This window comes from Arvicanthis niloticus, chromosome 6, assembly GCF_011762505.2.
Source record: "Arvicanthis niloticus isolate mArvNil1 chromosome 6, mArvNil1.pat.X, whole genome shotgun sequence".
Classification (NCBI taxonomy): domain Eukaryota; kingdom Metazoa; phylum Chordata; class Mammalia; order Rodentia; family Muridae; genus Arvicanthis; species Arvicanthis niloticus.
Window position 1 is genome coordinate 90,779,582 of NC_047663.1, and position 25,969 is coordinate 90,805,550.

Genomic DNA, 25,969 nt, shown 5'->3' on the forward strand with positions numbered 1-25,969 from the left:
CCAGTTCTAGGGAATTCATCATCCTCTTCCGGCTTTCACAGGTACACAAGGTACAAAGATAATATGCAGACAAAACTTCCTATCTATATAAAGTAAATTTTAAAAAATTAAAGCCAGGTGTAGTAGCTCATAGTTTTAATTATAGTACTGAGGAGGCAGAGGCAGGCAGATCTCTGAGTTCAAGGCCAGCTTGGTCTAAATGGTGAGTTACAGGCCAGCCAGAGTTACATTGTAAAACCTTGTCTCAAAAAAACAAAAAACAAACAACATACAACAACAAAAACTCTAAAAAAATGCAACAAAAGAAATCAAAAGAGGGGCTAAGGATATAACTCAAAGAAACAACTTCTGGTTAGAGTGCATGATATCCTGGGTTTGACGCCCCAACCATGAAAAATAATCTATCTCCAACATCCCTCTCTCATCCATGTCACTTACAGTTTACGGATTCTTTCAAATAACTGTCAATTTCATCAGCTATATTTGTCTCTTTATTTTCTCTTATATAATTCAGTAGGATATTGGCTTCAGGTGTATCTTAAATTGAAAATGCATAATAAGGAAAAAGCCAAGCAATTATCTTTTAAATTACTTCAAAACATCTAAAATAATCTTAATTGTAAAACAAAACACCACATAAGAAGGCAATTCAACAGAATTATCATTAAACCATTAACATGTGAGGTAAAGTGAATCAACATGGAGAGATGTTGCCAGTTGTTACCAGTTAGGAGCAGCTTTACAAAACTGTGTGGTCTAAGACTCTTAAACTGAAAAACATGAATATGTAAAGTTATCTGAAAGAATAGATGTAGGAAAATTATCATTTCTAGGTGATACAATTATAACTTATTTTTATGTTTCTTTATCATCTTTCATTATTTTATTCATTTCTTTAATTAAAAAGAATAATTTCAGGAGCCCAGCAGATGGCTCAGTAGTTAAGAATGCTTGCTAATCTTGTAGAGACCCAGGTTTGTTTCCTAGAACCCAAGTGGTGGCTCACACCAACTATAACTCCAGTTCCGTGATCAAATGCCATCTTCTGGCCTCTGAAGACAACAGATACATGTGTGGTATACATACATATATGCAGGCAAAGCACTAATAAAATAATAATGAATAAATTGAAAACATAATTTTATTAATTTATTATTATCATTACAGTGTGTGGGTGTCACACACGGTGGGGATGTCACAATGGGTGGGCGTGTAACACACAGTGAGGGTGTCACACAGGGTGGGAGTGTCACACATGGTAGGGTGTGACACATGGTGGGGTGTGATACACAGTGGAGGTGGCACACATGGTGGAGGTGGCACACATGGTAGGGGTGGCACACATAGTGGGAGTGTCACACATGGTAGGGGTGGCACACAGGGTGGGGATGACACACAAGCCACTACTTTTGGGTAGAAGTAAGAGGACAACATTCTTGATTGGTCCTCCCCTACTTTTACAGGTTCCAGAGATAGAATTCAGGTTACTAGACTTGACCAGCAAGATTTTGTGAATATTATATTCATTTCTTTTCTCTTCTTATTTACTTTTAAAAGTTATATGTGTTAGGGTGATGGTGGAACACACCTTTAATCGCAGCACTTGAGGGCAGAGGCAGGTGGATCTCTGAGTGTGAGGCCAGCCTGGTCTACAGAACTAGATCCAGGACAACCAGGACTATACAGAGAAACTCTGCCTTGAAAAAAATAAAATAAATAAATACATTGTAAACTCAAAATTCTCCTCTGTCAGACTCCCAAGTGTTGGGATTATAGACATGGGTAGCCGTGGCTAGCTTATTTTTGTTGGTGGTGGTGGCAGTTTTTTGTTATGTTTTGTTTGATAGAATTCAGGTTACTAGACTTGACCAGCAAGATTTTGTGAATATTATATTCATTTCTTTTCTCTTCTTATTTACTTTTAAAAGTTATAAAACTTTTTTGCTTTTTTTTTTTTTTTTTTTTTTTTTTTTTTTTTTTTTTTTTTTTTTGTACTTTTCAAGGCAGGGTCTCACTATATAGCTCTGGCTATCCCGGGACTCACTATGTAGACTAGACTGGCCTTGAGCTCACAGAGATCTGCCTGCCTCTGCCTCCCAAGTACTGGAATTAAAGGTGTGAACTACCAGGCCCAGCTTCATGGCTAGCTTTAGAAACGGTTTTAAAATGTTATTTTAAAGCTTTGCTCCTTAAATTAGAATATGAGTTTTCTCTGGAATACTTAGGTGGCATGCTGTAAGGCAGGAATGTCACTTCAAAGGGTCTTTACAGGAGTCTAAAGCCCTTCAATCCCAAGACCCCAGCCTCCAACACAGCTGTCTTTATTTGTAAAATCCTACTTGAACACTCCACTACTTGTTGTGATAGTGTCTAGACTCTTCTACCTTCCTTGGGCAGGGAGAGGAGGTTTTCTCCTCCTGCTCACATTACCCGTGTCCTATCAGTGTGCTTTCTCGAATTGAGGATGGATTCCTCAAGAACAAAGGCTATGCTTTTTCATCCTGTGTTGCAATATCAACGTCATGGCTGCCCTTATATCCATTGCCTTTCACCATCTCCTGTCTTATTCTAGAAAAGATTGAAGTTATCTACATTGTTGGTGCATATAAAGCATTCTGTGAGGATTTGTAAATTAATAGGCAAATGAGCAAATGTCTTTGGTGTTCTAATAGAACTGCTAGACAATGAAGGAGCACTTGCTAAAGGGTTGTAGCAATCCAATCAATCATCACCTCAGCCTCATGGCTAGACTGTCAGCTAGGAGAATGGAATTCTCCCCCACAAGCAGCCAAGTGTAAACAGCTTTATAAATAGTCTACTAAATTTATGTCCTTGACAAAATAAATTCAAAAACTCTGTTGCACAACATAGGGTCTATAGCTAATAATACTATATAATAGGATAGTATCCTACATTCAATTCTTTACAAGGATTTCTTTTTGTACACCTTTAATCATAGCATTTGAGAAGCAGAGGCAGGTGGACCTTTGTCCCAGGCTAGTGAGTGCTACACAGTAAGACTTTATCTCAAAAAAACACACGTGTGTGTGTGGGGAGGGCGGGGTGCCTAGTCTTACTGCAAGTTGATATGTCATGTTTGGTTGATATCCATAGGAGGCCTGCCATTTTCGGAGGAGAAACAGAAAGGAAGTGGATGTGGGGGCAGAGGGAAAGTTTGGAGAAGGGAGTGGGAGGAGACAATGGAGGAGAAACTGTGGTCAGGATATAATAAAAATAAAACAATACTAACATTTAATTATATGCATGTATGTATGTCTGTGTAAAGGTCTATGCATATTGGTGTAGGTGCCTACAGAGGTCAGAGAGGGTGTCACATCACCGGGGAGTTGCAGGGAGTTGTTTGCTGCCTGATGTGTATGCTAGGAACCAAACTGGGCAGCATACTTTCCTAGCTGCCGAGACTCTGGGCTATATTCCTAAAGAGCACTAAAAGTGTAGCTTTTAAGGGTTTTCACAAAAAGGTAAATATTGTGTTATGGTTTAGATATAAAATTGCCCAAAGCCTCATTTGTTGCAGGATTGATCCCAAGCTGGTGACATTATTGAGAGGTTATTAGTTCATAAGGGCTATTGATGAAATCATAGCTTTATGGGCTACTAGGTGAGGCCTGGTTAGAGGAACTCATTAGGGATGAATCTTCCAACTTACCTCTTCACTCCTCAGCCACCATCAAGTAAAAGGCTTTTTAAAATGTAACACACAGTTTGATTCTTAAAAACATTGTACAAATATTGGCATGTGTTTATAATCACTTCCAAAAGAATGAGAAACAGAAAGCATTTTACCTGGATTCACTGTGATAATGGTTTTTGAGATTACAGTTGCTGCCATGCAGTTCTGAAATTTGTTAAAATTTATTCTCACATCGGAGGCAAATATTACTGTTTGGGGGAAAACAGTTTTTAAAGTTAATACATGAGGGATGAAAATGACAAATATTGTTAATATAATCATAAATGATAAGACCTGTTTCTCGCGCCATCCAGCTCTGTGCAAGTAGAATGGATTCATTATCCCAACTGCATTCATTTACAAAGAAGTGAAACAAAGTGAATACATTAGAAAAATCTGACAGTGACATATCAAACCTCCCCTCAAAGAACCCCCAAAACAGAAAAAAAAAAAAAAAACCCTGCAATTTCCAGGAAACCAAATGGTTAAGACTTTATATTTTAATTTTTTAAAATTTATTAATACTCTGTATGTATGTGTGTCTGTGTGCACACACACAGAGATACACACACTCACATATATGCAGTCAGGACACAACACATGCATGGAGGTCAGAGAACAGCCTTGTGAAGTCAGTTTTCTTCTACCTTCTTCTCTCTATGGTTTTGGGGTCACACCTGGGTTGCCAGGATTGCATGGGAAGTGTCTTTACTGGCCAAGCCATCACCAAGGCCCACGACATCACACTTAACACCTATCTGAGAGCTGTTGTCAGCATGAGCTAATCTCCAGTATCTGCCTATTAGTCCTTTATCTGCCTAGCACTTGATTACTTAGAACTGAATAATTCAAATAATTCAAAGCCTAAAATCTTTAAAGCCAAAGCTTATAACCATTACAGTTGAGTGTCTCAAAATGGATACATGGCTCAGAGGGCTTAATTGGTAGATGGCATGTGCAGGCATCAGGAGCCATATTCTTCAGGACTTTAGAGTGGACCTATTCTCCAGGGTACCAGTGAATTTCAAAAAGTTTGATTTGTCCCTCATTAGTAGACCCCAGTAAAAAACTATTTGTTATGAGGCAGAATAATAAAACTTGTCACAATGAAGTACTCTAAGTGATTCTATGCCATCCAAGGTTGCATACAGAAATATCTCAACCTTCAAGAGAGTTCATTTTTTCAAGTATTGCCTACCTCTTATTATTATACCTGATATGATATTTTTGATAAAACAAAGTATTCTGTCTCTGTAATAAGAGCAGGACATCACAATTAAAGACAGATGTGGAAGATTACCATGTCATTGTAAAGGAAGGCTCTGTTTCATCAAAGAGTTTAATTTCACACCTCTGGCCTTTTCTTCGGTCTGAAGTTGTAAAGTATTTTGGCTCTCCAACCTAAGAAATTGAAAGAAATTATTATTTCTATTCTACAAATGTGAAGGTACTTACATATAATCAAATACTTTCTTTTTTGAACATGAAATTCTAAATATAAACAAAGAAAAAAATGACTGATAAATATCTGATTATCTGAATGTACTTTCTGCCTAAACTAGGCATACTTAGCTGAACTTATAAATTATGGATTTTTTGAAAGACATATGTACTCAAAGGGGAGACAGATAAAAACTATTTGTCAAGATACCAGGACAGCCAGGTGTGGTGGTACACAGGACAGCCAGGTGTGGTGGTACACAGCATTTGGAAGGCTAAGGTAGGATTGCAGTTGAGTTCAAGGCTAGCCTAATTTACATAGCAAAATATAAAGCAGAGTGTGGTGATGCAAACCCAGCACTTGAGAGGCAGAAGTAGGTGAAGATATTTGACTTTGAGGTCAGCCTGGTCTACATAGTGAATTCCAGGGTATTTAAGGCTACACAGGGAGAACATGTCTCAAAAAACTAACTAAATAAATAAAAATAAGTGCAGGGACAAATGTTCCAGGACAGACCCTTGTGACATAAATGTAGAAGGATGTGTCTTCCCATGGCATGAGCCTGGCATGAGCTTGCTGTGAACTCCAGCTTCTTAGGCCTCAGACTCCTAAATATTAATGCTTCCCTTGCCTCCTTCATGGGGTTAAAGTAGTGAGGACTACATGAAGGAACACACAGGAAAAGCACTATGACTTGATGTCCAGTTCTGTTTACAATGCAGGAAAAGTTTAAGAGAAGGAGAGGTGGACTCAGAGAGTCTTGTTTCTGATCAATGGGCTTTTTTATTTTTTATTTTGTTTTTACAAGAACACAACGAATGGCTGGGTGTAGTGGCATGCACCTTTAATCCCAGTACACAGGAGGCACTGATCGGTGAATCTCTGTGACTTCAAGGCCAGCCTGATCTACACAGTGAGTTCTAGGACAGCCAGAGCTACAGTGAGACCCTGCTCACTGCCCTCCCCCTGAAAAGAGACACACACAGAAAGGGGTGGGGAGGATGAGGGGGAGAAAGAGAGAAGGAAAGAAAGAAAGGAGAGAGAATGAGAGAGAGAACATAGTGCCCATCTCTGGTGGCCTCAAGGAAAGGCCCCAAGCATAGTCGTCTGGCCCTTCTCTAAGCTTCTGTCACTACTGCACTTATGGGCTAGACTGAACACTGTGGGAAAGATCTGAGGAAAAACACAAAGGCTCCATGAACAAAGATCTACAAAAGAAGGCTACAGGATAAGAAAGATTGGCCAAAATATCTAATACATATATATAGAACTTAAGAAACTAGATATCAACAAACCAAATAACCCAGTTTAAAATGGGGTACAGATTTAAAGAGAATTCTCAAAAGAGGATTCTCTAATTGTCAAGGAACACTTAAAAAATGTTCAGCATTCTTAGTCATCAGGAAAATGTAAATTAAAATGACTGAGATTCCATCTCAGTAAGAATGACTAAGATCAAAACTCATGCTGATGAGGATGTGGAACAAGGGGAGCACTCCTCCAGTGCTGGTGAAGATGTGGAGCAAGGGGAGCACTCCTCCAGTGCTGGTGAAGATGTGGAGCAAGGGGAGCGCTCCTCCAGTGCTGGTGAGGATGTGGAGCAAGGGGAGTGCTCCTCCAGTGCTGGTGAAGATGTGGAGCAAGGGGAGTGCTCCTCCAGTGCTGGTGAAGATGTGGAGCAAGGGGAGCACTCCTCCAGTGCTGGTGAGGATGTGGAAAAAGGGAAGTGCTCCTCCAGTGCTGGTGAGGATGTGGAAAAAGGGGAGTGCTCCTCCAGTGCTGGTGAAGATGTGGAGCAAGGGGAGCACTCCTCCAGTGCTGGTGAAGATGTGGAGCAAGGGGAGCACTCCTCCAGTGCTGGTGAGGATGTGGAGCAAAGGGAGCACTCCTCCAGTGCTGGTGAAGATGTGGAGCAAGGGGAGCACTCCTCCAGTGCTGGTGAGGATATGGAGCAAGGGGAGCACTCCTCCAGTGCTGGTGAGGATGTGGAGCAAGGGGAGCACTCCTCCAGTGCTGGTGAGGATGTGGAGCAAGGGGAGTGCTCCTCCAGTGCTGGTGAGGATGTGGAGCAAGGGGAGTGCTCCTCCAGTGCTGGTGGGAGTGTAAACTTGTACAACCACTTTGGAAAGCAATCTGGCAGTTTCTCAGAAAATTTGGAATAGATCTAACTCAAGATCCAGTTATACCATTCCTGGGCATATACCCAAAAGATGTTCCACTATACCACAAGAACACTTGATCAACTGTGTTTATAACAGCTTTATTAGTAATAGCCAGAAACTGGAAACAACCTAGATGTCCCTCAACTGAAGAATGGATAAAGAAAATGATATGTTTACACAACGAAGTATTTATTACTCAGCCATTAAAAACAATGACATCATGAAATTTGCAGGCAATTGGATGAAACTAAAAAAGATCATCCTAAGTGAGGTAACCCAGATCCAGAAAGACAAACATGGTATGCACTCACTGATAAGTGGATATTAGTCAAAAATACAGGATAACCATGCTAAAAACCACAGACCCCCAAAAAGAAGCTAAGTAACAAGGAGGGCTCAAGGGGGGATGTTTGAATCTAACAACAGAAAATAGATTAGATTTCTATGTAATAGAAATTTATATATTACATATAGATATGCGATAGCTATTAGAATAGATGTCTATCAGGGTGAAGGAAGGAAGGGACTGGGTGGGGTGGGATGGGAATTGAAACAGGAAGGATGATGGAGGGGGGAGATGGGGGGAAAGAGAACTGAGAGAGACAACTGGATTGGTGTGGGTATCTCTGGGACAAGCTAGAAACCGGGACAATGGAAACTCCCAAGAGTCTATGACCCTAGCTAAGATTCCTATCTTATATCAGAGGATATGGAGCCTGAACCAGCCATCTCCTATACCCAGGCAAAACCTTCCATTGGAAAGATTGGAACACCAACCCAACCACAAAACCTTAGACCCACAATTCATGCTGCCTACAAGATGTACAGGAGTAAATGATGGAGCAGAATTCAAGAAAATGATCAACAAATGACTGTCCCAGCTTGAGATGCATGCCATGAGAGAGAGCCCAACCCTGACACTATTAAAGATATTATGCTATACTTGCAGACAGGAATTTAGCATAACTGTCATCAGAGAGGCTTCACTCAGCAACTGATGGAAACTGATGCAGAGACCAACAGCCAAACATTAAGTGGAGTTTGGAGGGATCCTGTAGAAGAGGAGGAAGAAGGATTGAAGGAGTCAGAGGGGTCAAGGACAACACAAGAAAACCTACAGAATCAACTAACCTGGACCCATAGAGGTTCATAGAAACGTTAGTGCCAAACAGAGAGCATACAGGGGATAGCCCTAGGCTCTCTGCTCTTATGTAACAGTTTTGCTGCTGGGTCTTCATGTGGGATTTGTAAAGCAGGAGCTGGGGCTGTCTCTGACTACATACACTGCCATTGGATCCCCTTCCCTTAACTGGGCTGCCTTGTCTAGCCTCAATAGAAGAAGATGTACCTGGTCTTACTGCAACTTTTTATGCCAAGGGTGGGTGATATCCATGGGAGAACTCCCCTTTTCCGAGGAGAAGGGAAAAGGAGGAGAATGATGGGGAGGGAAGAATGAGGGATTAGAAGGAGAGGAGGAGGAAGAAGCTTCAATCAGGATGTAAATAAATAACTTGATTAATAAAGAGGGGGTCAGCCATAACGAGGGAAGTATAGTTAAAATACTGTCTTTGGGGTTGAGAAGTCAAAAGGAGATAAAAGACATGCACAGAAGTGACATGACACAGAGGAGGTGCCCTGCTGTGGGGAGTGAGGAGCTGCTAACACACAAACGATAGATCATTAAAGGACTTAGAGGAAACAACTAAAGGTTGGCTGAAAGTGATTTTGCCTGTATTTCAAGATTGTCATATAAAGAATCAGATCCTCTATCCTAAACAACAATTTTCTGAATGTGCTATATTTTGTGAAGGTTTAATTTGGGGGGATGGGGAGTGGAGATGCATGGAGCCACACTTCCAGCCCTCTAAGGTATACTTCTGAGGTCCCCCTTAAAATGTTTTGCAGTGCCTTTGTATATTAAGCCTGTCAGTTTCTGAGCAGTGCTGATGAACAGAGGCTGTGATAAGCTGACTCCTACGGTGCTGCCCTGCTTCTCAGCTCCACTGCAGCCCAGGATGTCTTCTCCCACTCTCCTCCCTCTCTGAGTCCTTCTGCGAACACATACACAAGTTATTCCTTGTCTTGTTTAAAGAATATTATGGCTGTTCGTGCCAATAAGCTTATCCTTTGTCTTTGTTTAACCCAGCTTTTATATGAATAATGGATCATTTTTAAGTGCCTGCTGCAATTAGCAATCAAGAATGATTTTATTTTGTTAGTGATCTATGGATAAAATACTAATTCCCTTTTAATGAGAAATGTTATTTTCTTAATTCAACTTACTACCAAGATAAAAAGGGAAAATGGCCCAGCTGGTGTTTATGGCATTCTGACACAAATGAGGTGACAGAGAGTGCCCTGCCAAATTGTAGGGAGCCTTGCTAGTTTTAATTTACTGATTTCCTGACTTACCGATCTCACAGCTGCAAGCACATTAATAATCCTCCCATCAAGACTGTGTCCATTTGCAACAATGTCAGCCAATGAGTAATAATCTCCAGATTCTTTAACAGGCAAGTGTATCAAAGAAAGTAACTTGGTATCCACTTCATAAGGGGAACAAACTTTTACCATTGAGTGATTCTCACTGAGCAATAGTTTATAGTTGCTAAATGAGGAAAACACAAAAAGTCAGCACATTATTGTTAATAAAAAACACTTTGGTTCATATTCGATTATATAGCTAGGTATGGTATCCCACACTTATTATCCCAGCATTTGGTAAACATATGCAGGACTGACACATATTCAAGACCATCAATATATAAGTAAGGAATTTCAGGCTACCCTGAGTTATAATATCAGACCATTTAAAAAAACAAAACAAAAATCATATTAATTACTTTTCTTGTAATTTAGACTGTATTAAGAAAGTTATATTTTAATATTAAAATTTTGTATGATATTCATTTTATGTGTATGAAGGTTTTGCCTAAACCTATGCCTGTGTACCATATGAATATAGTACCTGTAGAGTCAAAAAAAAAAAAAAGCATCAGATTCCTTGGGGCTAGAGTTACAGATGGTTGTGAGCCACCATTTGGGTGCTGGGCATTGAACTTGGGGCATCAAGAAGAGCTGAGCCATCTTTTCAGCCCTGATATTTTTACTCTTAAGAGCACCAAATAACACTATTAAAATATTTTTCTCTATAATGCACTTTATATCAGTTTTAAATATTTCCTCATTAAAATAATGTTCTTTTAATTAAGAACATGCACTGAGAATTTTTTATGTGAGTTCTAATCATATTAGTTGTAGGTTCTTGCCCAAGACCTGAAGCTGTGGTTTCCTTTTTTGGCAAACTGGGTATAAAAATACTTTTTAAAACTTCAGATTATAAGCCGGGCGGTGGTGGCGCACGCCTTTAATCCCAGCACTTGGGAGGCAGAGGCAGGTGGATTTCTGAGTTCGAGGCCAGCCTGGTCTACAGAGTGAGTTCCAGGACAGCCAGGGCTATACAGAGAAACCCTGTCTCGAAAAACCAAAAAAAAAAAAAAAAAAAAAAAAAAAAAAAAAAAAAAAAAAAAAAACTTCAGATTATAAAATACAGAGGTCCCATTGTTTCTTTTTAAAATTTATTTATTGTGTGTGGGTTTGTTTGTTTGTTTGTTTGTTTTGCCTGCTTATCTGTGTGCCACATGTGTATCTTCTACCAGTAGGATTCAGAAGAGTATCAGAGCCTCTAGAACTGGAAGTACATGGCTGTGAGCCCCAGTGCGGGATTTGGGAACTGAACTCAGGTCTTCTGAAAGAGCAACCAGTTCCCAAAACCACTGAGGTCTTTATGAAGACCTCAACCTTGGCCTTGTTAACACTACTTCTAACCACTGTTATTTCTTTATGATACTGATTGCTTTACCTAAGTGCCTGAAGTCAGGAACTCTGTTTTTGCTTACTTCTGTATTGCTGATATGTGAAGCAGATTCAGAATTTTAGAGTGCAGTAGACCTCAGTGATGTTCCCCTTTCCCTGTACCCAATCCTCTCACAAAACCTCCTGCACAGAGCTAGGCCAGCTCCTCCTTCCTCCTTTGCCTTAGTTATTCACAGTATCACACCTCCAGTCCTTGCCCTGGGCCCCTGACTCATCTCTGGGACTCATCCTTCACATTTCAGTCAACTTGGTCTTCCTAAGCTACAGAGTAGAATATTATTTTCCAGCTGAAAGACTTCCTGTTCCTACTTGTCCCTGAGAAGTGAGCATCACTGAGAAGTGCTTCTACTTCTCCTGTTCCTTACCGCTCTGTATTCCAGCTATGCCAGGTTATTAGGCTATGAAATTGCTATTTTAGGTGAAAATTTGTTAAATGTCAGCAGTTTTCTGTTGCTCAACCTAAAAGTTAATTATTCAAGATATTCTGGAAAATGCCAAGAGGTTTCACATTTGTTGGGTCTGACAAACATGTCCCTCTCACCTCCCATAAATATTTACTAAATATCAACCAGTTATGTGCCTGCCTCTAATCTAGGCATAGGGAGAACAGTACACAAAATACACTTAATCTCATAAGCTCATATATGTGAGCAGGAATCATAAAAACAATCAAATCATCTCAGAATGTGATCTGGATCACAACACTAAGAGTAGGGAGAATGTCCTGCTGAGTGGCTGGAAGGGTCAAATGAGTTAACATTCAACCTGAAGAACCAAAGATTCAGTAACTAGGAGAATGTTCTGTGCAGAGGAACTAGGAAGGTCTTAGTGCAGAGTGAGTCCAGGTGTTCATGAAAAGGAAAATTCTCAGTGGCTGCAGAGAGACATGTATATATGGAGATTAGAAGAGCCTGCCATACTCAGGGCCATTTATAGACCAGCATGGAGTTAGCTGGCACAGAATTGCCCCTGGACAGAATTGCCTTGGAAGGGAGGCTTCCTCTCCCATTCCCTACCCCAGCTTTATCTGGAAGCATTGATGAGGGATGGACTATAGGCAACAGATAACTCAGGGTACAGAAACACTGACCCTCCCCATAAGGTCATGCTCCAAGGGGAGCACACTCTAGAGCTTTCTCCTGAGCTCCAGGGCAACTTATCTCCAACCCCATCCTTGCAGGGTTCTAAGAGCCCTCCCTCAATAGGCCACTTGTAAAGAATTTTCCCCTCAAGTTCTCCCTCCAGGGAACCTGGCCTAAGACAAAGAGCATGTGAGTGGATTAGAGCTGGATACAATATCATATGTATTCCCAGTGTTTATCTCTTATTTTTAAAAGATTTTTTTAAAGGTTTATTTTTGTGTGTAAGTGTTTTCATCTATGGAAGTCTATGCCATTTGTATTTGTGGTGTCCACAGAGGCCAGAAGAGGGCATCAGCTTCCCTGGAGCTAGCTGCCTAAAATGAATGCTAGAACTGGATGCAGGTCTTCTGCAAGGCAGCAAATGCTCTTAATTGGTCTCTCCAATTGCTTTGTTTTATTCTAGAGACTTGTTTTTACAAATCTAAGCATTCAGACTCCATATCTGAAGATTTTGCATACACAAACCCAATCATGTACCAAATATTTAAAAAACCAACACAAATACAGCATAACTACTCACTACTCACATTGAACTTATATGCCATTAGGTGTTATAGAAAACAATGATTTCAGATATAGAGGAGGTTGTGTTTAAGCTGTGTGCAAGGGATTTGAGCACCCATGGATTTTGGCAGCCTGGAGAGACATTTTGATTTGATCCTATACAGGTACCAAGAGAAAATTAGCTTTTTATGATTATAAAAATTATAAATTATGTCATCTATCTTTTTTTTTGGGGGGGGGGGGTTTCGAGACAGGGTTTCTCTGTATAGCCCTGGCTGTCCTGGAACTCACTCTGTAGACCAGGCTGGCCTTGAACTCAGAAATCCACCTGCCTCTGCCTCCCAAGTGCTGGGATTAAAGGCTCATCTATCTTAAAGATAAATATTCTAGGAAAGAATGCAACTCTTTTTAAATTGAAATAGAACAACTTCTGAAAGTTTTCTGCTAATCTGATACAAAATTATTAATATTATCATTCTATCACAAAGATTTTTGTTCTCTGGGTGGACAGATATTTACCTAGGAGTTGCAGGGCTAAACTTTTCTTCTCTTTCTGTCTCCTTTCTTTGGATCAAGGGATTTTCAATTATCACTAAAACAGAGGACAAAGCATGGTAACATCACAAAATCTCCAGAAGATGAATCAGAGCTAGGCATGTACAACGATGACCTTCACTCTGTCGGTCCTGTCCTCCACAGGCATGGCTGCGTGTCACTGTGAGAGGAGGGACTCTGGAACGCAGTCATCAATTGGCCCCACCTAGCATTTCCAGGGCATTGTGTTTTAAGTCCTAACATGTGACCTATACTAATATTACTTTATTGATTTTCTTTCATCCAACATTTGATTTGGTTACAACATGACCTTCAATAAAACAAATATTTACCCGACCTTTACTCTACATCTAACTTCACAAACAATCCTTTATTCATCCTCACAGTCATCAACCTATAACATTTTAATACTCAAGTTTCTCTCTACACACTGGATGTTCTGGCATTCATTCAAGGAATATTTGTAACTGTACTAGGCCGATGAAGTTTTCAAAGTTTCCTGTCTTCATAGTTCACATGTTTGACATTATTCAATTTATATCCCTGGAACATACATGGTACAATGGCTGAGTGCATATTGTTGAGTCCTGTTATCTGACATGTGCTATGTATGTTTGGTACTGCAACATTGGGGAAGAGTGGTCTGACTCCCTGTTCCCCTTTCCCTCCTTTTTTCTGTCATAAAGGAGAACTGGAACACACACTCTCTTATTTCTTGTCTAAGCGCAGTTGTCGTCTATTGAGTGGTGAAGTTATATACTTTATACTAGCACTCTTTCCTTAACACTCACAAAAAAAACCCTAATGGGTCTTATTTCATGGGTGAGAACCAACAAGACCTTGTTCTTAAAGCCACAGTGTAAATAACTACTAACTCTAATACATGTCTGTAGAAAGACATAGGACTATAGTAACAATGATGGGGCTTAGGCCAGCTGGAACATGCAATAAACCAAAGATGGCAAAACAGCAAGAGTGTCACTTATGTAACAGCATGCCATGTATTATTCCTTTAGCGATGGCTTTCTCTGATAAGCATCAGAATAACTGCATTTTACTTTGTTATGACTTTGCTCAGCCACAGACTTATCACAAGAACAATACTGTAAAAGGAATATTTGTTAAGTGCTGTTGGGTATAAGAAGACAGGCCTGTGATCTCAGCACTTGGGAGGCTGAGGCAAGAGAACTACCACTTGTTCAAAGGAAGTTACCTAGCAAGTCTCATTCTGTCTCTGTCTCTATCGCTATTGCTGTCTCTGTTTCTCCTCCCCTATCCCTCCACTGTTTTGTTTTTTGTTTGCTTTGGGATATATATATATATATATATATATATATATATATATATATATATGTATATATACACATATATATGTGTGTATATATACATATATATGTGTATATATACATATATATATATATATATATATATATATATATATATATACACATACAGTAGCTGGCTTGAAACTTGATATGTGGATTAGGCTGGCCTCAAGCTCATAGAGACTCACCTACCTCTGTTTCCCAAGTGCTGGGATTTAAGAAATCAAACAAACAATAAAATCATGCCTACTTACCACACTCACCAACCTTGAAGTTGTCAGACAGCGAGCGGATGTAGTCTTCACTGCCCCAGGAGGACACATTCACAAAGTGATTTGGTGAGTCACGAATGGTGAAACTGAAAGTGTATCTTTCTGATCCAATATCTGAGGAAGACCAAAGCTTTTATATTCCAGATGAATATGACTTTGAACAAATCATTACTTAACAAAATAATCAGTTATTATCATTATTATGATAAAATACTTAAACACATGATAGAAATGTCCTGGGTATCCTCTGTTTTATTTAGTTTTGCTTTGTTTTTGAGACAGGATAGAGCAGGTTAGTCTTGGACTTTTGATGATCCTCTTGATTACTAGCAACTAAATCATTTCCTAAGCACATTCGATACTGTACTGTGCTTCCTGCATTTCCAAGTATGGTGGAACAAACAGCCATGGTGGCTGGATCCCACTATGGCCCCTTTTCTCCCCATAGCTGTGGGTTCAAAAGAAAGGGACATTCAGCTCTGAATAGCCCAGCTGTTAGCTTAGATTTCCTGTTTTTCAATTATTATATTCACAAAAACCTAATTGGGTATTAATTATTTCACAGGTGAGGCCCAACAAGATTGAGAAATGCTTTCACCAAAGTCATAATTCATGCCTAAATAGTTGTTTCAAAACAATGTGTATGCAACTAAAGGACCGCTAGAGGTCAGCAAGTGCACTTTTTTCCAGAATGGGATTTTTCTGTTGCTTTTGTTATTTTAAAAAATACTACAAGAGGGACTGCAGAGAGGGCTCAGCAGTTAGAAGCTCAGCCCTCAGCATCCACATCGAGCAGCTCACAAGCACCTGTAATTCTGTCTCTAGAGGATCCAACACCCTGGGTTCAATTCTCAGCACCCACATGCTGACTCACAACCATCTGTAACTATAACCCCAGTCCCAAGGATCCTGACACCCTCTTCTGGTCTCTGCAGGCACCAGGTACACGCAGACAAACCCTCATATACATACAATAAATAAAAATTTTAAAATAAAATAAAACCTAAATCTGCTGCTGCCTTTCCAGTGCTGAGATGATATTCACCACCAAGGCCAATTTGTTGTTGTTGTTCCTGTTGTTGTTACTCCATGTGACCCTTGTCCTCTCAGTACTGTCCCTTCTGCCATCCTCTACCCAGTGTGAAGCTGACCACAGGTCATGGTACCCAGTATCATTAGAAACATCTGAGTTGGCTGTACACAGTGGTGCACACCTTTAATCAAGGACTTGGAAGGCAGAGACAGGCAGATCTCTGTGAATGTGAGATTAGCCTAGACACCCAGAGCTACATAGAAAGACCCTATCTCAGGAAAGAGAGACAGAGAAAGGAGGGGTGGGAATTATATAACTCTTGTATCAGCTAGATTCCCTCTTCTTAAGTGCATGCAAGAAAGATCTTAGAAGCTAGGCGGTGGTGGCGCATGCCTTTAGTCCCAGCACTTGGGAGGCAGAGGCAGGTGGATTTCTGAGTTCGAGGCTAGCCTGCTCTACAGAGTGAGTTCCAGGACAGCCAGGGCTACACAGAGAAACCCTGTCTCGAAGAAAGAAAGGGAGAAAGAAAGAAAGAAAGAAAGAAAGAAAGAAAGAAAGAAAGAAAGAAAGGAAAAGAAAAATATATAGTTGGAAAATAATGTGATACAGAATATCACATTAAATCATTGAAAATATTATGTCTTCATATATACACTCTTGAATTAAGTATGGCCATACATATTGAAGACCTGACCATTGCTCTTAAGGTATTAAATACACTAGAAATTTTAGTCAATTAAATGTTTTTTTTGTTTTTTTTTTTTTTTTTTTTTGCAGTAATAAGCCATCCTTAATGAAAAATTAAGAAAGAGTTAAATAGAACTCAGCTTTTTCTGTCTGGAAAGCCTTTGACATCTGTTTTCCCAATAACTATTCCGATTATTTTCTGAAAAACAAAAGAGTAATAGAAGACCAATATTAAACACAGATGTAGATGGCAAATTTAACTTCATGGACTTGTTATATTTTACTAGCTTTAACAAACATTTTTGACTAGGAAATATTTAAATGCATTTACTCCAGACAAACAGCTAACAATCTTCATAAATACTTAGTTCTCCAAGGAATACTACAAAGTAATGAGACAGTTAACTACTTTTACAAATATAATCATTTACTTAATATGTTTTTACTTTATTTTCAATCACTAGAGGGAGCTATCAAGCCTTACAGAAGTCATCCATAACACATGTATAATGAAATTTAACTTGCCATAGTCTTCAACACTTTCCTTAACATAAGGCTTTCTAACATAAAACTGCTTAGCTTCTTAATCCAAATATGTCAGGCAATAACAAAGACTGCAACAAACTTAGATCTTAAAGTTCTAGACCTTAAATCTTGGAGATACTAGCATTTCAAAAGTTTTAGTGCTCTCTTCAGTGAATGCCAAAGAAAAAATAAATATTAAAAATATGTTTTAAGAAATAAAAGTATTCTAGAAAAAAAAAACAAGAAACAAAAGTATCTTTCTGAAAGGAAAACAATGAAACTGTAATGAAGATTCCCAGCAACTGTTTTCAACCTTGCAACAACTTGCCACATTTACAATACAGTCAGGGGACTGGAGAGATGCACAGCCATGAATAGCATGCACTGTTCTTGCAGAAGATATGGGTTCTATTCTCAACACCCACATGGCAGCTAACAACCGTCTGTAACTCCAGGTCAAGAGGATCTGATCCCCTCTTCTGACTTCAGTAGGCACAGCACACATGTGCACAGACACACGTTCAGGCAAAAATACCCATACACGTAGAATAAAAATCAGTCATATACACTCAAACTTTTAAATGATCACATTTCAGCTGAGCTGTTGATATCTTATCACATTCATAGACATTTAAATTCCATATATGTGCACATCTTACTGAATTTTTTTTGAGAAACATACTAATGGAAAGCTTGAATAAAACTTTCTAATTGTGGCTGGAGAGTTGTGGCTCAGTGGATAAGAGTACTGGCTATATTTTCAGAGGATCTGGGTTCAATTCCCATCACACACATGATGTTTTACAACCATCTGTAACTCTAGTTCCAGAATATCCAATGTTCTTTTCTGGTCTCTGCAGATGCCAGGCACTCATGTGTTGCACACACATACAGGCAAGGAAAACATCCATACACATAAAAATAAAAAAAATAAAACTTTGTAACTGAAAAGAGAATTACCAAATAGCTTGTTTCAAGGAAAACTATAACAATAAGTTTTTTATATTAATAAACTTTGCATTGCCAAGTATTAATGGTACATATAAGTTTACAAATTTTAAGAAATATGATTTGAAGCCGGGCAGTGGTGGCACATACCTTTAATCCCAGCACTTGGGAGGCAGAGGCAGGCGGATTTCTGAGTTCAAGGCCAGCCTGCTCTACAGAGTGAGTTCCAGGACAGCCAGGGCTACACAGAGAAACCCTGTCTCGAAAAACAAACAAACAAACAAACAAACAAACAAACAAAAAAGAAATATTATTTGATTTAGCAGGGGGTTGGTACCACACACACTTTTAATGTCAGCACTTGAGAGACAGAGACCACTGGATCTCTGTGACTTTGAGGCCAGCCTGGTCTACAGAGCGAGTTCTGGTATTCACAGAGGCTGAGGCAGGAAGAACAATGGAAAGGTGATTAGGGGCAGTCTGGTGGTCTACACATGCAGCTGCTCAGGAACAGGGAAGCTGAGAAAATATGGTCATTGTTTTCTTTGTTTTATAAGTGCTTCATTTCATCAATGTAGATTTTATTTAAATAAGCTTTAGTAGGCTAGGAATCATTGCTCCATAATACCACATCAAAAATCAGCTGGGTGTGGTGGTGCACACTTTTAGTTCCAATCCACTGGAAGCAAAGGCAGGAAAATGTATGAGGCTAGTCTGGTGAACATAGGAAATTCCTGGCTAGCTAGGGATACCTGGAGAGATCATGTCTCAAAAAAAAAAAAAAAAAAAAAGTCAAAAATCACATGTTTACAAGTACTTGAGATACAAATTTTTATAATTTTCTTAGAAAATTGCTACTGTTAAATGAAAATAGTTTTATCTTATAATGGTATATTTGAGCATTTACTAATTTTGTTATTTTATTAATTATTAAATAATACAAAAACTTTATTTGTATAGTATGTATCTATGTGAGTAAATAAATGCTCACACCCATGCCACAGTGAACATGTGTATGTCAGAGGACAACCTATAGGAGCTGGTTCTCTCCTTCCACCTGTGTGTCCTGAAAATCAAACTCAAGTACTCATAACATAACACAACTAATAACATAAGGACATTTGCCTACTGAGCCATCATTTTGAACAATTTCTAGTCATACCTATAATCCTATATCTATAATATACTATTTTATATATAAAATAAAAATTTAATTTGCATTTAGATGACCTAAATACAAAGCTTAGAAGAATTTAAATTATACTAATTTTTATTTTATTTACACAACTTCAATGAGTATCTCTGTCCTTGTCAATTATACAAGCATGTGCGTTGGCTATTCACGACAACTTGAGTGGCAGAGACTCCTATTGTAAGACCTGTCCTGGAAACCTCTGGCTACCAAGTTCCATCCCTGGACCACTCTAGTAGCTAGACATGACCCCTTGAGGCAAATGAGGGGCCAGACCGCACCCCTGAGGAGCTCCAATGGCCAGGCCCAGCACTCCCAATCCCTACCCCATCACTAGACTTTGGCAGTAAGGGCTGTTCCCAGCCCCCCAAGGCAGGAAAGTGACCAGTCACTACCCTAAAGAAAAATCTCACCAATCCCTGAGATTGTGTCAGGTCACAGTCTCTCCAATACAGACCACCCTGGAAAGCTCTGCCCCACTCCCCAGAAACCCTATATAAACCCTGTGTCCTGCCCAGTTCTCTGCTGCTACTCTCCTGAGCAGAAGCAGCCACCCTCTGGGTTTTTCCCTCACAATAAATATTTTGTGTGAGGTTTGTTGTGCGATGTGACTTTGTGCTATTCCTTGGTCCCTAACTTCCAGGATACCTTTCCACCTAAGCTAGAACACACTGTGCCCAGTGACTCAGTAATGGTGATATAATGTAATGCTGCCACTCATGAGCAAATACTTAAATATTAGAAAAATAGATGTGAAAACCTACCAGATTAGCCATATTTGGATGAAGGTCTGAAAGTGCAGTGAAATTCTTCAATGAAAAGAACTTTGCCATGCTTTAAATCTGTTTTAGAAAATATAATTTGTATGTATAAATTAAATATTGAAAACAAATAGTTAAAAATTTTTAATTCAAAATTTAAAATTAACTGAGGAAGCACTAAATATTATCTCCTGAAAAATTTTGTAACAATAAAATTTAACTAATTCAGATTTAACCTGTAGATAATAGGTCCAGTGCTGATGAGATGGTTCATTGGAGAAAGCACTCATAAGCCTTACAACCTGAGTTAGATCTCTGGAACCCATGTAAAAAGTCACGAGTGGTGGGTCACATCTGCAGTCCCAACAGTCTTGGGTAAGATGGGAGCCTGAGACAGGAGAACCACCTAGAAGTTCCAGGCTGCCCTGGAGTACTTAGCTAAGCAGAAACAAGAGAAATCCTATCCCAAAAAAGGTGAAAAGAGAAAACTGATCTCTCAAAAATTGCCTTCGAACTTCATATATGTACCCACTCTCATACAGACGTCTTACTCTCTCTCTCTCTCTCTCTCTCTCTCTCTCTCTCTCACACACACACACACACACACACGATGATGATGATGATGATGATGATGATGATGATGATGATGATGGTGACGGCGGCACAGGAATCAGGGCCATTGAATGGTTTGTCAGATAGAGGGAGGGGCTTGCTCTCCAGCCTGATAACCTGAGTTCATTCTCAGGACCCCATATAGTGGAAGGAGAAAGCCAATTATAGTGAGTTATCCTCTAACTTCAACACCGGTGCTATAAAGGCCATATCATTACCTCACTTCATAAAATAAACTTTTAAATATCATTTAGAATTTTAAAAAAACAGTAGAAAACATGTTCAAGGCCAGGCAGTGGTGGCACACACCTTTAGTCCCAGCACTTGGGAGGCAGAGGCAGGCGGATTTCTGAGTTCGAAGCCAGCCTGGTCTACAGAGTGAGTTCCAGGACAGCAAGGGCTACACAGAAAAACCCTGTCTTGGAAAACAAAAACAAAAACAGAAACAGAAAACATGTTCAAGTGAGGTACAAGGTATGGTGGCTCATTTCTTTAACCCCACCACTTGGGAGCCTAGGACAGGAGGATTAACATGAATTCAAGATCCACTAGGCCAGCCTGTAAAAGACAGTGAGAACCTGTCTCAAAAACAAACAAAGAGCCCGGCAGTGGTGGCGCACTCCTTTAATCCCAGCACTTGGGAGGCAAAGGCAGGTGGATCTTTATAATTTTGAGGCTATCCTGGTCTATATATTGAGCTCCAGGACAGCCAAGGCTACATAGTGAGAACCTGTCTCAAAATTAATGAGAGAACCCTGTTCAAGTTCAAATTCTCTCTCTCTCTCTTTCTCTCCCTCTCCCTCTCCCCCCCTCTCTCTCTCTCTCTCTCTCTCTCTCACACACACACACACACACACACACACACACACACACACACACACACACACGATGATGATGATGTTGGTGACAGCGGCACAGGAATCAGGGCCATTGAATGGTTTGTCAGATAGAATTCAAAATTCTTTTAGAATTTTGAATGACATAGCTAACACTGAGCAAGTTGGCACATTCCTATTTTATCTACTTTGGAATCTGAGGCAGGAGGGTCCCTTAAGCTCAAGAAACAAAGAGTTCCAGAACAGCCTGACAGACCTAACAAAGGCCTTGCCCAAGCGTTTTGAGCTTAAGGCAACCTCCTGCCTCAGACTCCAAAGTATCTGGATGGCAGTTAAGAGCACTTGTTGATCTTCTAGAGCAACATGATAAGCCCTTGTGGCAACTCACAACCATCTAGAATGCCTGGTACAAGGAATCCATTGCCTTCTTCTGGCCTCCACAGGCACAAGACACACAATTGATGCAGAGACATATAAGAAAGCAAAACACCCATAACACATTTTTCGAGACAGGGTTTCTCTGTGTAGCCCTGGCTGTCCTGGAACTCACTCTGTAGACCAGGCTGGCCTCAAACTCAGAAATCCACCTGCCTCTGCCTCCCAAGTGCTGGGATTAAAGGCGTGCGCCACCACTGCCGGGCCACATAAAATATTTTTAAGTGACTTTCCTATTGTAGTTGTTTGAAGGAGAATATTCCCCATAGGCTTATATATATTTGAATGCTTGGTTTCCAGTTGGTGAACTGTTTAGGGAGGATTAAGAGGTGTAGCCTTGTTGGAGGTGTGTCACTAGGAATGGGCTTTAAAGTTTCAAAAGCTCACACTAGGCCTAGTTTTTGTCTCTCTCAGTCTGTCTCAGTCTGTCTATCTACTTGCCTACCTATCTTTCTGTCATCCATCCGCCCCTTCATAGCTCACCCTCTCTCTCTTTCCCTGCTCTCCCTCCCTCTCTGTTTCTGCTTCCTGTGTGTGGCTGTTAGAAATGCCCCTGCTCCTACTGTCACACCATGCCTTCCTCACCAGGATGTATTGTTTATCTCTTCGGAACCATAAGCCAAAATAAACTCTGTCTTCCTTATTTTGCATTTTGCATGATACTAAATCACAGTAACAGAACAATAACCAAAACCAAGTCTTTAATTCTACGAATTGCCTCATGCCCAGGCTACATTCAGTACCAGAAAGTAACCCCAACACTTGTAGGAATCTTGAATTTCATGGAGCTTGTAGACTTAGCAAAAAATTATTTTTCATTCCAGCACCACTAGTTTGTGGTCATGTATTTTGACATTACTTTCATTTCCTAATCATTAAAATATGACTACTATCTACCTTATAGTAAGAATTAAAAACTGTGCACAGTGTGCCTAGATGTTCACAGGTTCTCAAGAAATGATATAACTTCTTTTCAATAATATCCAAGGTTTTTGCGTCCTAGGCCTTCCAATCCCAGAAGAAACTATTGGAAATTAAAGTGTTAAATTTCTTACACTTTTGACTGGTCTGATCTAATTTATTATGCAATTTCACTTTTCAAAATTCTTGCCAAATCCATTCATTTATCCATTCATTCAGAAGCTATTATATTTGTGGGTTTGTCTTTCCTGGTCAGGCTGTACACGTGTTGTGATGATGCACATGTGGAGGCCAGAGAACAACCTGTGAGAATTGGTTCTCTCCTATCATGTAGGTGCCTAGAACTGAACTCAGGTCATCAGGCTTGATGTCAAGTATTACCTGCTGGGACATCTCACTGGCCCTCTCAAAAAGTTATTAAAGAATCCACCAAAAGCATGATGGCACACATGTAATTCCAGCACTCAGGCTCAGGCAGAAGGATCAAGAGTTGGAGGCTAACCTAAGCTAACCATAAGGAGACCCTGCACACACACACACACACACACAGACAGAACTCTGGGGGTTGAGAAATGGCTCAATAGTAAGGACACTTGCTGCTCTTGCAGAGAACCTGAGTTCAGTTCCTAACAAGTACAAGGAAGTTCATAGCCATCTATAAATCTGGCTTTGGAAGATCTGATGGCCTTTTCTGACTTCACAGGCACTGGTCTCACACATGGAGTGCAGGCAAGGCAAAACATTATATATATATATATATATATATATATATATATATATATATATATATATATATAATCTTTTAAAAAATGATTCCATAAAATACCAGACACTTTAGGTTGGAAAAGACAAAATTATTTAGTGGGTGAACTGGGTGTAAAAACACTCACACACATACTAAATGGGTTCTCCCTTTAGCATCTCCTGAGTTTGATAACTTATGGGATCTTTCAGTTCCCAATAATATTATCTAAAGTATATTGATGACATACTTTAATGTTTGTCCACCAAAAAAAGTATCACTTGCTTTACTACCTGGGTGCTTTGAGAAATATAAATTTAATACAGAATAAAGAGTTAAATATTGAAGTTAAATTTTTATATAATTCATCATCAGCTTCTATTTACTACTTTATATCTCCTTTAGGTTTCTTGAGATAGGGACACAGGTAAGTCACACTGTCTTTGAAAATCCTAGATATGATTTTGGTCCTGCACTCCTGATCCTCCTGCCTCTGAGATTAAAGGTATGTGTCTCCACATTTGGCTATAATGCCTCCTTTTCTCCAATTCCAGTGCCATGACCCCAGGGCAAGTATCACAGTCAAAAACAAGACACCACCATAACCTATTTTTTTATTTGTTCATGTGTGCATCATGTGATAAGTGATTCATGTCAAGAATCAGACTAAGAGCTAGAACTACAGACAGTCACCAGAACTACTCCCTAAACCCACTCAGGCACCTCAGAGAAGAACTATACAAATATAGGGCCAGAAGTAACATCCTACTAGCACAGCCTCAGGGCATCAGTGCCCTGGAGCTACCTCAGACTTTCCCACCAAAGAGTTCCAGTCCCCTTCACTTCCTCATTTCTTTCCCTTTGTGGATGACCATAGTGTTGTGTACCTTTGATATCATATTCGGGAAGTAGAAGCTGGAGAACAAGAAGTTCAAGGCCAGTCTTGGAGATATTAACCCTCGGCCTCCAATATATACACACCAAATTCTGGCCATATATCCCAGGCTGACTTTAGGTTTTTTAAAAATTTTATATTTATTTCCTTATTAGGGGTTGGACGCGCATGTGGAAGTCAGAGGACAACTGGTAGAAGTCAGTTCTCTTCATCTACCATGTGGATCTGAGGGACTGAACTGAAGTCACCAGGATTCACAGTAAGCATCTTTATCCACTTAGCCATCTTACTGCCCCCATCTACCTAACAGCTTCAGCCTCTAGAATGCTGGAACTGAGGTATGTGACACTATGCCCAACTTTTTTTGTAAATGTTCGTGGTTGTTTTGCTACACATATGTCTGTGTAACACTGTGTGCCTGGTGCCAAAGGAGACCAGAAGAAGGTGTCACATCTCCTGGAACTAGAATAACAGATATGTTATTCTAGTGAACCACTCTGAGAATCAAACCTAGGTCATCTGGAGGAGCAGCAAGTGATCTTAAGCAATGAGCAATCTCTCTAGCCCATTATGCCCAATATTCAGATTCTGTTCTTGATCCTCTCCACCTGTTTGACTCTTCTCCACATGACAGAATCATCTTTTAAAACTTAGATCATGTCATTTCCTTGCTTTATAAACCTTTCCAGAGCATTGAGAATAAAGTCTAAACTCTTTGCCATAGCCTGTAGTGTGCACAGCCTTGCTCTCTCGACCTCTCTTCTAAACACCCTCTAGTTCCTTTACTCCCCTAGACCAGAGAAGATGTGGAGTTTGGCAAAAAGCTGCTCCCTCTTTCCTTTTCCCTCAGTCACAACCACCTTCCAATCTTCCCAGGACAAGCTCTTCTACATTAGTCCCAAGATGAGGCCTTTCCTGCTATTCATCCTCTGCTTCTGTCTCCTCCTATAAAGCTGCTTCATAAGTTCAGAGCTATACCTTGTCTCTTCCTCTATTGTAACCACAAACTGCTAGGTACTTCAGAGTCTCACACATAGTTGCTACTAAGTACTTGTAGACTAAATTAAATGAAGTCCTAAAAAAAAATCAGTTTGTAACTTGAGCATAATATTGTTTCAGCTAACTTTTTGGATAAATATGAATTCTAATTGATACCTAATACTACATTTATAGCATTTAAGTTATAGAAACAAGTGTGGTTTATAGTTTGCTATTCTAGGTAAAGGAAGCTTCCAGAGAACTTGGAAATGACTTTCCTATGGTTTCTGTTTTATTCTACAGATTGATGCTAAGGAAGTTTTCTCCATGATGTTATTTCTATACAGAGTATCTTTGCAACCTCTCACCACAAACTACAAGTTTTGTAACAATGTTTTATAAGACTAGAATTCCTTTCTCTTAGTGCAAGAAA

The 25,969-nt window shown here is 39.7% G+C and overlaps 1 protein-coding gene across 6 annotated transcripts in view; it reads right to left on the reverse strand.

Moving 5' to 3' along the window:
• The window catches only part of Meiob (meiosis specific with OB-fold), a 42,152-nt gene that overhangs the window by 7,230 nt on the left and 8,953 nt on the right, over nt 1-25,969 (reverse strand). For 4 of the 6 annotated variants that reach the window (XM_076937184.1, XM_076937183.1, XM_076937182.1 and 1 more), the window contains exons 2-10: nt 20,121-20,198; nt 16,833-16,890; nt 14,954-15,085; nt 13,339-13,411; nt 9,710-9,905; nt 4,995-5,095; nt 3,989-4,041; nt 3,808-3,903; nt 439-537 (exon numbers count right to left, since the gene is read on the reverse strand). In XM_076937184.1, coding sequence (XP_076793299.1) covers nt 439-537; nt 3,808-3,903; nt 3,989-4,041; nt 4,995-5,095; nt 9,710-9,905; nt 13,339-13,411; nt 14,954-15,085; nt 16,833-16,890; nt 20,121-20,189 — 877 coding nt within the window. In that variant the 5' untranslated portion in view covers nt 20,190-20,198. The remainder of the gene's footprint in view (nt 1-438; nt 538-3,807; nt 3,904-3,988; nt 4,042-4,994; nt 5,096-9,709; nt 9,906-13,338; nt 13,412-14,953; nt 15,086-16,832; nt 16,891-20,120; nt 20,199-25,969) is intronic. The other 2 variants (XM_076937185.1, XM_076937186.1) reach the window with 2 other exon arrangements.